The sequence below is a fragment of the Lipotes vexillifer genome, unplaced genomic scaffold, assembly GCF_000442215.2.
Source record: "Lipotes vexillifer unplaced genomic scaffold, Lipotes_vexillifer_v1.1 scaffold37, whole genome shotgun sequence".
Classification (NCBI taxonomy): domain Eukaryota; kingdom Metazoa; phylum Chordata; class Mammalia; order Artiodactyla; family Lipotidae; genus Lipotes; species Lipotes vexillifer.
The window spans coordinates 3,016,874-3,029,096 of record NW_006791811.1 but is presented as its reverse complement, the minus strand read 5'-3'; the positions used below and the strand labels follow the sequence as shown (position 1 = coordinate 3,029,096).

General features: G+C 43.2%; 1 protein-coding gene across 8 annotated transcripts in view; it reads right to left on the bottom strand.

Annotated features, from left to right (window-relative positions):
• Nucleotides 1-12,223, bottom strand: part of TNIK (TRAF2 and NCK interacting kinase) — a 414,613-nt gene that overhangs the window by 98,026 nt on the left and 304,364 nt on the right. For all 8 annotated transcript variants that reach the window (XM_007464722.1, XM_007464716.1, XM_007464717.1 and 5 more), the window contains exons 10-11: nucleotides 7,603-7,778; nucleotides 3,237-3,303 (exon numbers count right to left, since the gene is read on the bottom strand). In XM_007464722.1, coding sequence (XP_007464784.1) covers nucleotides 3,237-3,303; nucleotides 7,603-7,778 — 243 coding nt within the window. The remainder of the gene's footprint in view (nucleotides 1-3,236; nucleotides 3,304-7,602; nucleotides 7,779-12,223) is intronic.

Here is a 12,223-nt window from a genome sequence, read left to right as displayed (position 1 = left end):
GGTCCCGGCGGAGGCGAGCCAGGCGGGTACCTCACCCACCTGCGGGGAAAGAGGCCACATGCTCAAGCACGGGCTCTCAGACCCTCCGTTAATTCCACTGCTCACCCCCCAAAAGACACAGAGTCCACGTAACAGACGCGCGTCCAGCCTCCCCTTCAGTGTGACTACTGCATGCCTATGCCACTCCATCGCCGCAGAGATGTCACATGCCTGAAGTCATCACCTCTCTCCCGGACCGTCCACACCTCTCCCTCGCCCTCTATTTCTAAAAGCTGTAGTGAGTACGCAAGCCCTGAGCCCCAGGCCAGTTTATTTTCACTTTAAAGAAAGGCAAGAGCTAAGCCAGCAAATAAAAATGAATAATCTGGAGCGGTGAGGGAGCTTGCTCTACTTGGATGGGTACATCGTCTTCACCCACATCACCTCCTTGAACAGCACAAAGCTACAGACTCCTTGGTTCTGCTTGCAGCCCAGCAAGGAGGAGGGAAATGGTTCCTACTTACTCATACAGACCTAGCCCTTTTCATCTTTCTGGCAGCTTCCCCTTGAAATAAGTCCATTAAATAATTATTGAGTACCTACTATGCGGCAGGCACTATAATAGGCTCTAGTGGATACAGCAGTAGCTAAACAAATTCTCCCTCTAGTTATTTTCTTGTGGGGAAGAGAGACAGGCAAATAATTAGACAGGCAGACAAATTATTACAAATAACATAATTTCAGCTATTAATAGGCTCTATAGAAGACAAAAAAGTGTAAGAGTTTAAAACGGACAGTGGCAAGGCACTGGGGCTAGGATGAGGGTTCTGCCTGAGATGGGGTGATCAGGGAAGACCTCTCCCAGAAGCTGATAGTGGAGATAGGCCCCAAATGATGCAGAGTCAGTCACACGAGGAGGTAGGGGAAGAACCTTTCAGGCAGAAGGAAAAGCAAGTTTAGAGGCTTGTCGTGGCAACAGGGGTGGCCTCTTTGAGGGTCTGAAGCCCAGGCAGTCTTCCCAGAGCAGAGCAAACGAGAGGGAGAGGGGTACAAGAGGAAGTCAGAGACAGAGCAGAGAGTTATAAAGCATGAGGCGGGGGAAGCCACACATGGAAAGCTTATTAACAGGAAAGTAACATGATCAGATTTGTCTGGCTGCTGAACAGATGATGTTCTGCAGTGGGTACAAGGGCAAGCAGGGTCACCAGTTGGGCTGCTACTACAGTGGCTCTGGGCTAGAGACTAACCAGGTCGGGGAGGTGGGGATGGAGGAGGCATCTGGGGAGAGAGTCAATGAAACCTGTTGATGGATCTAATGTGTGGAGTGAGGGATGACTTGCAGGTTTTTTCTTGGCATCTGGGCTGTGGTGGTGATGCAAACTGGGATGGGGAATGAAAGGGGAGGAGCAGGTTTGGTGGTTGACAAGGGGATCATTCTGTCTTGGAGAGTGGGTAGCGTGCTATGTGAGATACTGCCATAAAATGACATCAAAAGGCGTGGTTCATAGACAGTGCTTGGATTCTACTAATAAGCCTCCTTTAAAACCAACAGCCTTTGTGTAGAACTTTAAACAACCCCCCAAAGGAGGGGCTTATCTACTCAGGCCACATGGTCTGTGCAAAGGTGGTGGGGCTTAGGGAACCCAGCTTCCCATGCACGTGAGGACGATCCATTAATATTAACTGATGTTGAATCAACGTCAGGCGACCCGAGATGTATTACTGACTGTATCATTAACTCCGTGTGTGAGCTGATTGCTACTGTTGGGCTGTTACCTCATTTCTATAATGAGATAACCACTATCCCTTTCTATTCTACAGGATTTCATGAAAATTAATTAGATGTGTCCAGAGAACAGGACTTGGAACATAATCTTCGACGTGATATACAGACATGTGACAATTATAGAAATGTTAAGAGATGGCTAGGTCATCCAGTAAGTGACTCCAAACATGCGGTTTAGCAAGTGTTAGTTAAGGTGAGGTTGGTTCTCAGTTCCATGGAGAGTGATCAGAAGGGCTGACATGTCCGTCTGGGTGAGCTTTGGAAAAATAGCGTATGACTCTGAAAACAAGGCATTTGGTCCTTTGCTTTACAAGAATGTTCATTTTCCATGTCACTACTTGGCAGTCCCCTATTTATGCAGCTAAACTAGGGGAAGAAAACATATTAAGTGTCCAGATGGAAGGAAAGACTTCTCTTTCAGTCTTTGACCTTGAAAATTCCCATAACAGGTGAAGAGAGAAAAACTGATGGCCCTGTAACCTCAATCCCATCCTCTTCCAGTAGTTTTAGCAATAATCCAGCTTGGTAGGTCTGAATTAGCTCAGAAAAAAGGAGTGCACTAGCTTATTCTAGCAGCAGTGGCTGAACTGGCCCCTTCCCTGGTTCAGAAGCTCTGCCTCAGTCGTATAAGAACTGCTCCTTATTGAGTACTGGGTCCCTTCCTTGGATGGCTAGAGGATGGGGACCCATATACCCCAGTGACCCTTCTGCTTTGTGCATTTCCCTCAGTAATCTCACTTCACATGTACAGTGCATCCGCCCCGGTGTGCATGCCCATGCCCCTTGATTCACCAAACTGCCATCAGCTGAATTCTCTTACAAAAGAGAAATCCTGGCAGTGTGAGCACACTGGCATTAATTACTTATGAACACAGACTAGAAGAAAGTCAGAATCAAAGTCAAGTGAAATTCAAAACATAGGGATGATGATAATAAAGCAGCACTTGATTCTGGGGGCCAACGTATGACAACAGGAATGGGAGTGGAAGTTTCTATTTAGAGTTCACCTCTAGAGTGTAATTTGATTTCCTGGAAACTGTTTCCTCTTGGATTAGGCTGTGTTGAAAACACACGCCATGTGACGAGGACAGTGGCCACCTAAATGTCTCAAAGCTATGAAGTAATGGACTGGATAACTCAAGTCCAAAAATACCACTTTGGTCTCCAGAAAGTTGCAGTTTTAGGCACTTTTAGACCTGTATTACCCAGATAATTGCCTCCTACGCATTCTACATGTTACACAGGTGAGGAAACAAGGAAACAAATCTTGAAAGACAAGATAAAGAATATCGTGATTTCCATGTTCTTGTAAGAGTCTGCCTAGGGAAATTTTCCCAAATTAATGAGTACCTTTGTGGGCAACAGATTAAATAAGACCACCCTGCTGGATTCTTAAAAATGAACCTGTAAATCAAAAGGACGTGAATTTCACACAACCACAGTGCAAAGAAGACAGCTCTGGCTCACCCACCTGGGCTCTCCCGACTCATTTTCCTCCTCTTCCTCCTCACTCCCGCTGTACTCATACTCCGTCTCATCTAAAGAGAGACCCGCAGAACATCAGTGCGCAGAAAGACGCTACAGCTCGGTAAAGCTCATGCCCTCATTTTATGTATAAGTACACTGAGGCCCAAAGAGTTGTCCTTAATGCGGATCTGGGACAGGCTCCAGGCCTCCTGACTTGTGATCCAACAGTGCCCACCAGCTAGATTCAAGCACATGGAATTAACATCCAAGATTGCCCCAGCCGACTCTAGATTCTCTCCCTAATGCCTGGCATTCACGGGAAAGGGAAGACAAGGAGCTGAAACATAACTTTTCAGTTTGTGTTAACTCCCATTATAGGACCACCTAACCCAATCTTTTATTGGGCCACTGTTAACTTACCGACAAGGAGTAATCATTTTTTACGTAGGAATTTTATTATGACTTACATAGACTCACAAATTGCCTTTAGATATCTTAATACCAGACAGAAACTTTTGACAACGTGTGCTTTTAAAAATATAGAGTTAAATGTGTTTCGATTGACCCACTGGGGACATTCATTTAATTCCCTAATATATTAAGCAAGTTAACATGCCGTAATGAACAAGATCGAGTCTTTGCTTCGGAGGAGATTAGAATCTAACGGTCAAGATAGATAAGTAAATAATCAGAATCTCCATGATTATGAAGAAAGAGAACTAATCTTTATTGGGTATTGCCCAAGCTGGTCACTATGCTAGATACTTATGTTCTCTCATGTACTTCTCATAACAATCCTTTAACATAATACCCGTTTTGCAAGCAAAGATTATAAGCAGTTTAGTAATATGCCAATAAATCTGAGATTTTGATTCAGAATTCAACCCAGAATTTCTCCAACTTCATAATTAGCATTCTTTCCAACACATTGTATACTACATAAAAAAAGCAATGAGATATCAGACAAAAAAGCAGCTAAGTCCATGGGTCATAATGGGGGAAGGGAACAGTGAAGTCTCTGAGGAAGAAATGAGCTGGACCTTGGAAGATCAGTAGCCCTTTTTTAGGCAGATGGCAGCTGAAAGTGCTGGGAAAGGGGCATTCTAAGCAACATAACCACCTGAGTAAGGCTAACAGTATTATAGTGCATGAATGTTCAGGAAATACTGAGTTGTGAGTGGCTGGTGTGAGAAAGCAGATGGAGTGAGAAAGCCCAGCAGGTCTGATGTAGCTTAATGATCTTTATATATACCATGCTGAGGACTTTTCCGTAGGCAATGGGGAGACTTTGGCGGAGCTTTTCATTTTAAGCAGGGAGGTTGTCACAGGGCTATCATCCCTTGATAGCTATGTGTTAGTGATTACACCTTTGAAGACATTTGTACATCCCTGAAAAGAAACTGAAATTGCAATTTGGTTATGTTACCACCAGGAGGCAGCAGTCACATGATGAGAACTATGGAATTTGATCATAAACACATTTTGCTTTCCATACTATTTAGCCATTAAAGGGATGATGAAAGGAAGCCATAGCACGATGACTTCAAGAGTATTTTTAAAAATCATGTAAAAATTAGCTTCACGTGTTTAGATAAGTATGAAGTTTTCAGGCTACTTTTTAGAAAGTACTATTTTATGAAAATGTAACGAACCTTCATAAAGTGTTTCAGTGTTCCACATTGAAAGTTTAATATTCCAAACTTTCCTTAAACGAATCAACAGAGAGTTCAAAGTAAAATGCAGAAATTTTATCTAGTAATGTAAATTATAGCAAGGAAAAGAAGCACACAATTAATCTAATTATTTCTCCTCTCTAGGGTAAAAATTTCATTTGTCAATCTCCTCAACTATAATACTTCACCAGAATCCAGCGTGATTGCTTTTATATTAGTGGCTTAAATTAGCAATGTATCAACATATCTGAAGGAAAAAATAGTATCAGGTTAAAAAAAAATCACAAAGCAATGCACATTAAAAATTTTTGATTCTACCAGAAGCTGGTCTTAGAGCTACTAAGAGAATGAAAAAATATTAGAAGGAGCAAGTTAAGTCATTTAATCAAACCGAGCAACTGGAATGAAGTCTCATTTTGAGCAACACTCCTTCTTGGGGATCAGACCAAAAAGAAGGCTGCTGGTGGCTCGAAGCCTAAACAGAATGAGGTTCCTTAAATCATCACGCAACTCTCGAGTAAGCCTACTCCCAAGGATCTTACTCTTTACCCTGCAGAGAGGGAACACATTAAAAAGAGTCTGTTTTCGTGGGGTGGTGAGTTCTAAGTCACATTCTAGAGTTTGCGCCCCCAAAATGTGAAAACAATCCAAGGCACAAGCTTTACCCACTCTTACTCACAGGTCAGAGGCAGAGGTCACATGATCTCAGAAAGTAACCCTGAACGGTACTGAAAAATTGTAGGTCAATAAGAATTGTCTAAATAAGGATAGCTTACATTTATTCAGTACATCTATGTGCCAGACATTGTATTAAGCATTTTACATGTAACATCTCATTTAATCTTTGCAAAAATGCCAGACAATACTAATTATTATTATACCCCCATTCCTGTTTTAAAGATGAGAAAACTGGGGTGAAGTTCACATAACCATTAAGGGGTAGAAGTAAAATTTGAACTCAGAATTTGAGTCTGAAAAGAAGAGTCCGAGTACTTAACCTATTCTATATACCTATAGGAAAATAAATTTTCTTTTTAGAAAAGTTGGCCTTTAATGGTCGGCATGTCTGACACACTGCCCTAAACTATTCCCTTTATCTTTATTTTTAAAATTTTTTATTTTTTTAACTTTTTATTTCATACTGGAGTATAGTTGATTAACACTACACTCTTCCCTTTAAAAGTCTGACCTCATGGAGGGGCCCAAGACCACTATTAATAAGTAGCAGTTGAAAAATCAGTTCCGGCACTTTTTGACCTGACTCATCTATATCTCTCCAGCTTAGTTCCTCCAGCTTGGGCTGCCCTCCCAACTCCTTGGGCCCTGATTGATGCCTCATCCCTCTCCATCCACTAACGACTGAAGATGAGCCTCCTTTTTGGATTAGCTTCATAACCTCCCGTTCCTGAGTCTAACCTGATCACACATTTTCCTGCGCCCCTGAGGCCGGCTGCACAGAAGGAACTCTTCCCTTGAAGCTTCACCGAGGATTTCTCCTCCCTTAGCTTCTGCTGAACTTACCTCTTCCCAGTCCTGACCCCTACAGGGCTCACCACCCCACCCCTAGGACCATGCTCATACCTTGCCACCTGAAGATATTAACTGCAGAGGCAAAAGAGGTGAACTTCAAATAAAAGGAGCGCACCCTCTCTTCTGTGCTGCCCACCACCCTCCCCGTTCCGTCTGGATCGTGAAGAACAGAGGAGAAAGATGGAGAGTACAGAAGTGGAGCCAAGCACATCACCATGTACCTCCTACCCTCGGTCCCTGGCCTCCCCTTCTGCTCTCTACCTGCCCCCCCACCCCCCACATGCTCAGTGCTCACCTGGCCATCCCTCTAACGCCCCCTCACTGTCAGCCTGGCCAGCTGCCCCCTCCTCCTCCCACCAGGGAGCTCTCACCTTGTCTGTTCTCTGCATCCCCCCCTTTCCTTCCCATCCTCAACCTTCCCTAACCTCCCTACCCAACTAAGTCATAAAACCTGCCCCGGACCACGTGAGTTTTCACCTTGGTCAGGATGCTAGTTAAGGAATTTTGCGTCTCTATTCAAACAACTTAGGCACAGTCCCAGGGCCCCAGGTTTGGTCTCGTGTCTTTTCCAGTGATGCAGTGAAAAGGTAGTATAGTCTAACAGCTAGAGTCATAAGAGAAAAGAGTTTTTGAATCTATAAAGAAGAACATGTGATGTTCCATACAGCAGCTTGGCAACTTCTTTTACATCGCTTTGACTGTAATAAAAGTCATTCTGACTTCCAAATAACTAAATTAGAAATGAGTCTCAGAGCACGAAAACGTAAATGGTGAAGAGTGCCAGTACTGAAAAATGTCAACTAGATGGGTTTATTTTTTTAAGGTTGCCTGTCTTCTGTAGATGTTGAGTCTTCGAAACATGAATATTCATTTGAATTAAGAAAATCACTTGTCGTATTAAACCACTTCATAGTATCACTCAACATGACTTTTTGTTCAGTGCCTGGAAAAGGTAATATTTCCCGAGGTTCTATTCTTTCATGAAAGATTCCATTTCAGCAGCCTCCCCCCTAGTGTTGCCCACAGGCTGTGATCTCAGAGGCAGCCCTTCACACTAAAGAACAATGCAGGCCTATTTGAAATCCCCACCGTCCCTCCAATACCTCAAGAGCCCATGACTCACTGGGTCTTTTGTTTCCCTCGCTGAAATACAAACGTGTGTCTCACCTTTCTCTCCTCGCTTCTTCTTTGTTCTATCAATATGGTCCTTGAGCTGAATGCGGACCTGTCGTTCATTAGGTTGATCTCGTATAAATGGATGCTTCATCAGTTGTTCTGTTGCTGGTCGCTGGCTGTGATTCTTTACCAAACAGCTCTCAATAAAGGACTGGAATTTTTTTGACCTGCCAAACAGAAGAGATGAACCTATAGATTAAAAGACAATCCAAAGAAAAGCAAACTTTAAGGATCAACCAATCACAAAGTCGGTCTAGCTCTTTATTAGGCCCAATGGGGTTCAAAGGCATCATTGCCATCAACACACAACTCAGGCAGTGTATGGTAGTTAGAGCACGAAAGCATTTTTGCACAGTTTATACATAATATCACACAGAAGACCAACAGGCACCAGAGAAGAGAAAGACCCCGATAAGAATCACACCTGGAAGGTCTACTGGAATGAGGGAACCAGAGCTGGGCCTTAAAGAATTAGGAGAAAAATCACTCTTGGGAAAGGATAGCTCAGGGAAGTAGAAAATCAGGGAAAAACTAAGGCTGGGATTGAGCATACTATATGTCAGGGGACACTGAGGTGAGTTCTCTAAATGTGGCAGAAAATGCAAGCTGGGAAAAGTAAAACCAGGGTTGGACAGGTAAGGGGGAGTACACTATGTAGGAATGAGCAGGATTCTTATATGGTAAAATGAACATTAGGCAAATTTTTTAACTGGCAGTTTTGAATCACTTTTGAACTTTGTTTTCCAATGAGTAAGAACAGGATGCATGTGTATGTTTGCTATCAGTCCACAGACTTGGAAACTTAACTTATAGGGACTAAGTTCATACCCAGAAGCAAATTTATCTCTTTCTAGAAAGGCACCATTTCCTCAGAGATAAACCCTGTTCCAGCGATGCACAGGGGCAGGGGAAAGCTGTGAGAGATACCCGCGAATAGGGCACAAGTCCATAGCGTGGTAGATACTAATGATGACTCGAGCTATGATTCATGAGTTGGGCATGCATGTTCTGCCTCAAAGTTCCAAGAAATTGTCCAGCATCATAAATAATTAAGCTCATGACTCTACAGCGTGCCTTTCCGAGGTGCCCCACTGTCAGCAGGGCACATCACCCTTGGAGACCTTGGAGGAACCCTGCTCACCCTCCTCGTGGCCCAACCCTGCTCAGGAATGAATCCATTTTGCGCTCTCTGTTGCCCTCCTGTGGAGCACTGGGGGGTTACAGGAGCAGATCCCCGAAGCAAGCTTCCCCAAACTTCCCAGTGAGCTCTGTATATATATATCCTTCAGGCCTGAAAGGTGTCCTCACCACACAGAACACAATGGTGAGCGTGTTCCTCAAGATTCAAATGGGAGAGGGCACTGCTATATGTACCACTCTCCATTTCTGCCCCGGTCAAAGCAGTTTTTCACCTTACTCCATGTTTTTAAAGTAGTACTGAACTACTGGTATTTTTTCCTCCTTAAATTTCCAGGCTATGTTCAAGCTTTTAAATTATTTTACATAGGAGTAAAGGTCACCTGAAGGTCAGCTCAGGACGAATCAGGATTGGTAACACTGAGGACTAGACATAGGAACAGTAGGATGGACATTCTAAGCACCTCCCTCTAAGTCCTTCAGCTCGTAGCCCTGCCTCCCTGACACTGGAAATTCTCCCAAGTTGGGAGCTGCCTGAGTCACCTTCCTATCACGAGCACACTACGCGTTTGACAAACAGATGAATGCATGGATGGTTATTGGGTGAGAATTCTGGACGAGAGCTGTAATGTGGCTTCAAATGCGTGCTTCTGAGGGACAGAGATGAAGGCTTAGAGACGAGATATCACTTCATACACTTTCTTTCTATCCATCGGATTAATCTGTGGAAGCACTAATGTGATATCATCTAAGGATGGACTTTGCAAAAAAAAAAAAACACACACACAAAAAAACACAAAAAACCATAATGAAATAATGGACTGTCCTAAGGAATAAAATGAGAAGAATAAGGTTAACCTGCATAAAGAAATAGACAAACTCCACACAGTACTCTTCTAGGTAAAAAATCAGCATTAAAAAGGTGAAAACAAAAACAAATGAAGACAGAAAGCTATTAATTATTCACAAGGAATGCAAATGGAAGTTCTTTTTTTTCTGCTTGCAACTTGGAAGAAAAAGTTTGTTCTTTATAGAGGGCAACTATTCATTAGGGGATGATAAATAAAAGAAATCATAAGCAATTTAAAAAGAGATCCAGACTTAATGACTGTACATTCCCTTCCCCGATACTGACACATCACAAAAGTCAGAGACATCTCTGGGATGAGAGAGTGTTCAGGGAGTTTAATGGGAACAGCTATAGCAGAGTCTTTTTTTTTTTTGCGGTGCGCAGGCCTCTCACTGCTGTGGCCTCTCCCATTGCGGAGCACAGGCTCCGGACGCGCAGGCTCAGCGGCCATGGCTCACGGGCCCACACGCACCCGTGTCCCCTGCATCGGCAGGCGGACTCTCAACCACTGCGCCACCAGGGAAGCCCTATAGCAGAGTCTTTTTTTCCATTATCTCTCCTGGTGAGAAGGAACCTCAAGAGATATTCAAGAGAATATTTTGGGGCCCAAAGGATGGGCCAAGACGTGTAGAACTACAAAGCTGGCAGTCTATCCCATGTCATCTGCAAATGGTTCTCAGTGAAGAGGAAATAATGCTACTTAAAACAAATCTTCAAAGAAAGATTCATTGTCTCCATTTAAGTTAGTGTGACCAAAGAATCAATATGCTTAATTACATGCTTAATTAAAAGTAAAAATGCTTCACCTACATTAAGCATCACCTGACTCTTTGCCGAGAGGCCTAATGGGTTTAAAGTACATTTCTAAAACTTTATTGTTTCAGCCCTGGCTGCTGGTAATTTAGTTCTGTCACTTTAAAAAAAAAAGCTCAGGATTAGTAATACTAATTTCCCAAGGGTTGGCACCGAGAGATAAATGTTAGTGACTGGTACTTACAGTCTGAGATATTAGTTCTTCTAATACCAGTGTCACTGAACACTTTATCTTCCCAGATTTTTCCTGTTTATGTATTAAACTGTGTTAGAGGAATTAAAAATGCCTGAACGATTATGACATTAATCACTATAATGTTTTAGTGAGCTGGGCTCAAAGTTTTTGGTAATCTTCAGACTCCCTACATGCAATTTGATCTTTAAAATTTGCACTTGCCCAGAACTACTCTTTTTCTCTCTTTCAGTTTCCATCATTTACTAACTGTGCGATTTTAGGCAGATCCCTTAACTTTTCTGTGCCTCAGTTTCCCTGGCTGCAAATGGGGATACTGTTAGTACTTATCTCAAAAGACTGTTGTGATGATTAAATGAGTTAGAACCAGGCCTGTTACATCATAAATGCTGTATGTGTGTTTGCTATGATTGTTATTATTATTACTATTACTATGATGACAATGTCCCAGCATCTCTGACCACTACCAGGCTTAAAGAACAGGAGGATCTGCCTTGAGGGCTACGAGCAGAAATTTGAAGGTGATTTTCCCCACTTGGGTTGAACCAAATAGTATAGAGTTCTTTAAGGGAATTATTTTACATATACTAGGATTAGATGCATTAGCAGGAAAAGCCACCAGGATCATTATTATCTCTAAGGAGACTGCCAAAAAAGGTTAATTTTAAAAAAGTTTGTGTAATAACTTTTGTTTTGATTTCAATAAAGTCCAAAGTCACACCACTAATAGTAAATTCAGTCTATTTGAAGTATATTCTGATATTTCCTTTCTATTATCATTATTTTATTTACAGTCCCCTCCCCACCCAAGAGCACTGTCATTTCGAAAACATAAGTGCTTGATAACCCAGCAAGAATCAGAACTGGTGTTTCATAAAATAACAGAAATGGTTGTAAGCTCTGGAGTAAAAGCAGAAGGCTGGGGTTCCAGGCTGCCATGAACCGGGGACTCAGGATAAGCCAGTTAACCATACCAGGCCTCCAGTCTCCATCTGGAGCATGAGTGGCTTGGACCGGGAATCTTATACCTCTTTCCAGTGATAAGCAGTTAGGACTTTTCTGATGAGCTCAATCAAGTGCTGCCTGTGTGGAATCTTCACATTTAAAGGGCGTATGTGAAAAGGACAAGACTGACCATCTTTCACAGGAACAGAGTCATTTCCATCCTTCTCGAGAGACCGCTGGACGGAAGCTACGGCATGGAGTATACGTGTGAGGGCAGGGGGGCCGGGGTCGGCATGGTGGGGAGAGAAGGGAGAGGAAATCTTTTGAAGGGGATGGTTACCCATGTGGGTTGAATCCAACTACGCACAGAGCAGGAGTAGACACAGGAGGGGAACATGGGAATCCCACCGCACTGGTCATTGGTTGACATGGAGACAGATGGTGAGAGCATCCTTCTTTTCTGATTCAACTCAGGCTGTAACCCTCCTGGAGGCCTAATCAAAGGTCTGAGCCACGTGAACATTGACTGAAGCCCTGACCACAGGACTTGCTTCGCCCGAGGCCTCTCCTCACTACACTGATGCGGGAGGAAGGGCCCGGCTCTTGCTGCAGGGATGCTGTCCTTTCCTCCCATAACAAAAGGGGAAACAGCAGTGTGACTGCCTTTCTTTCCC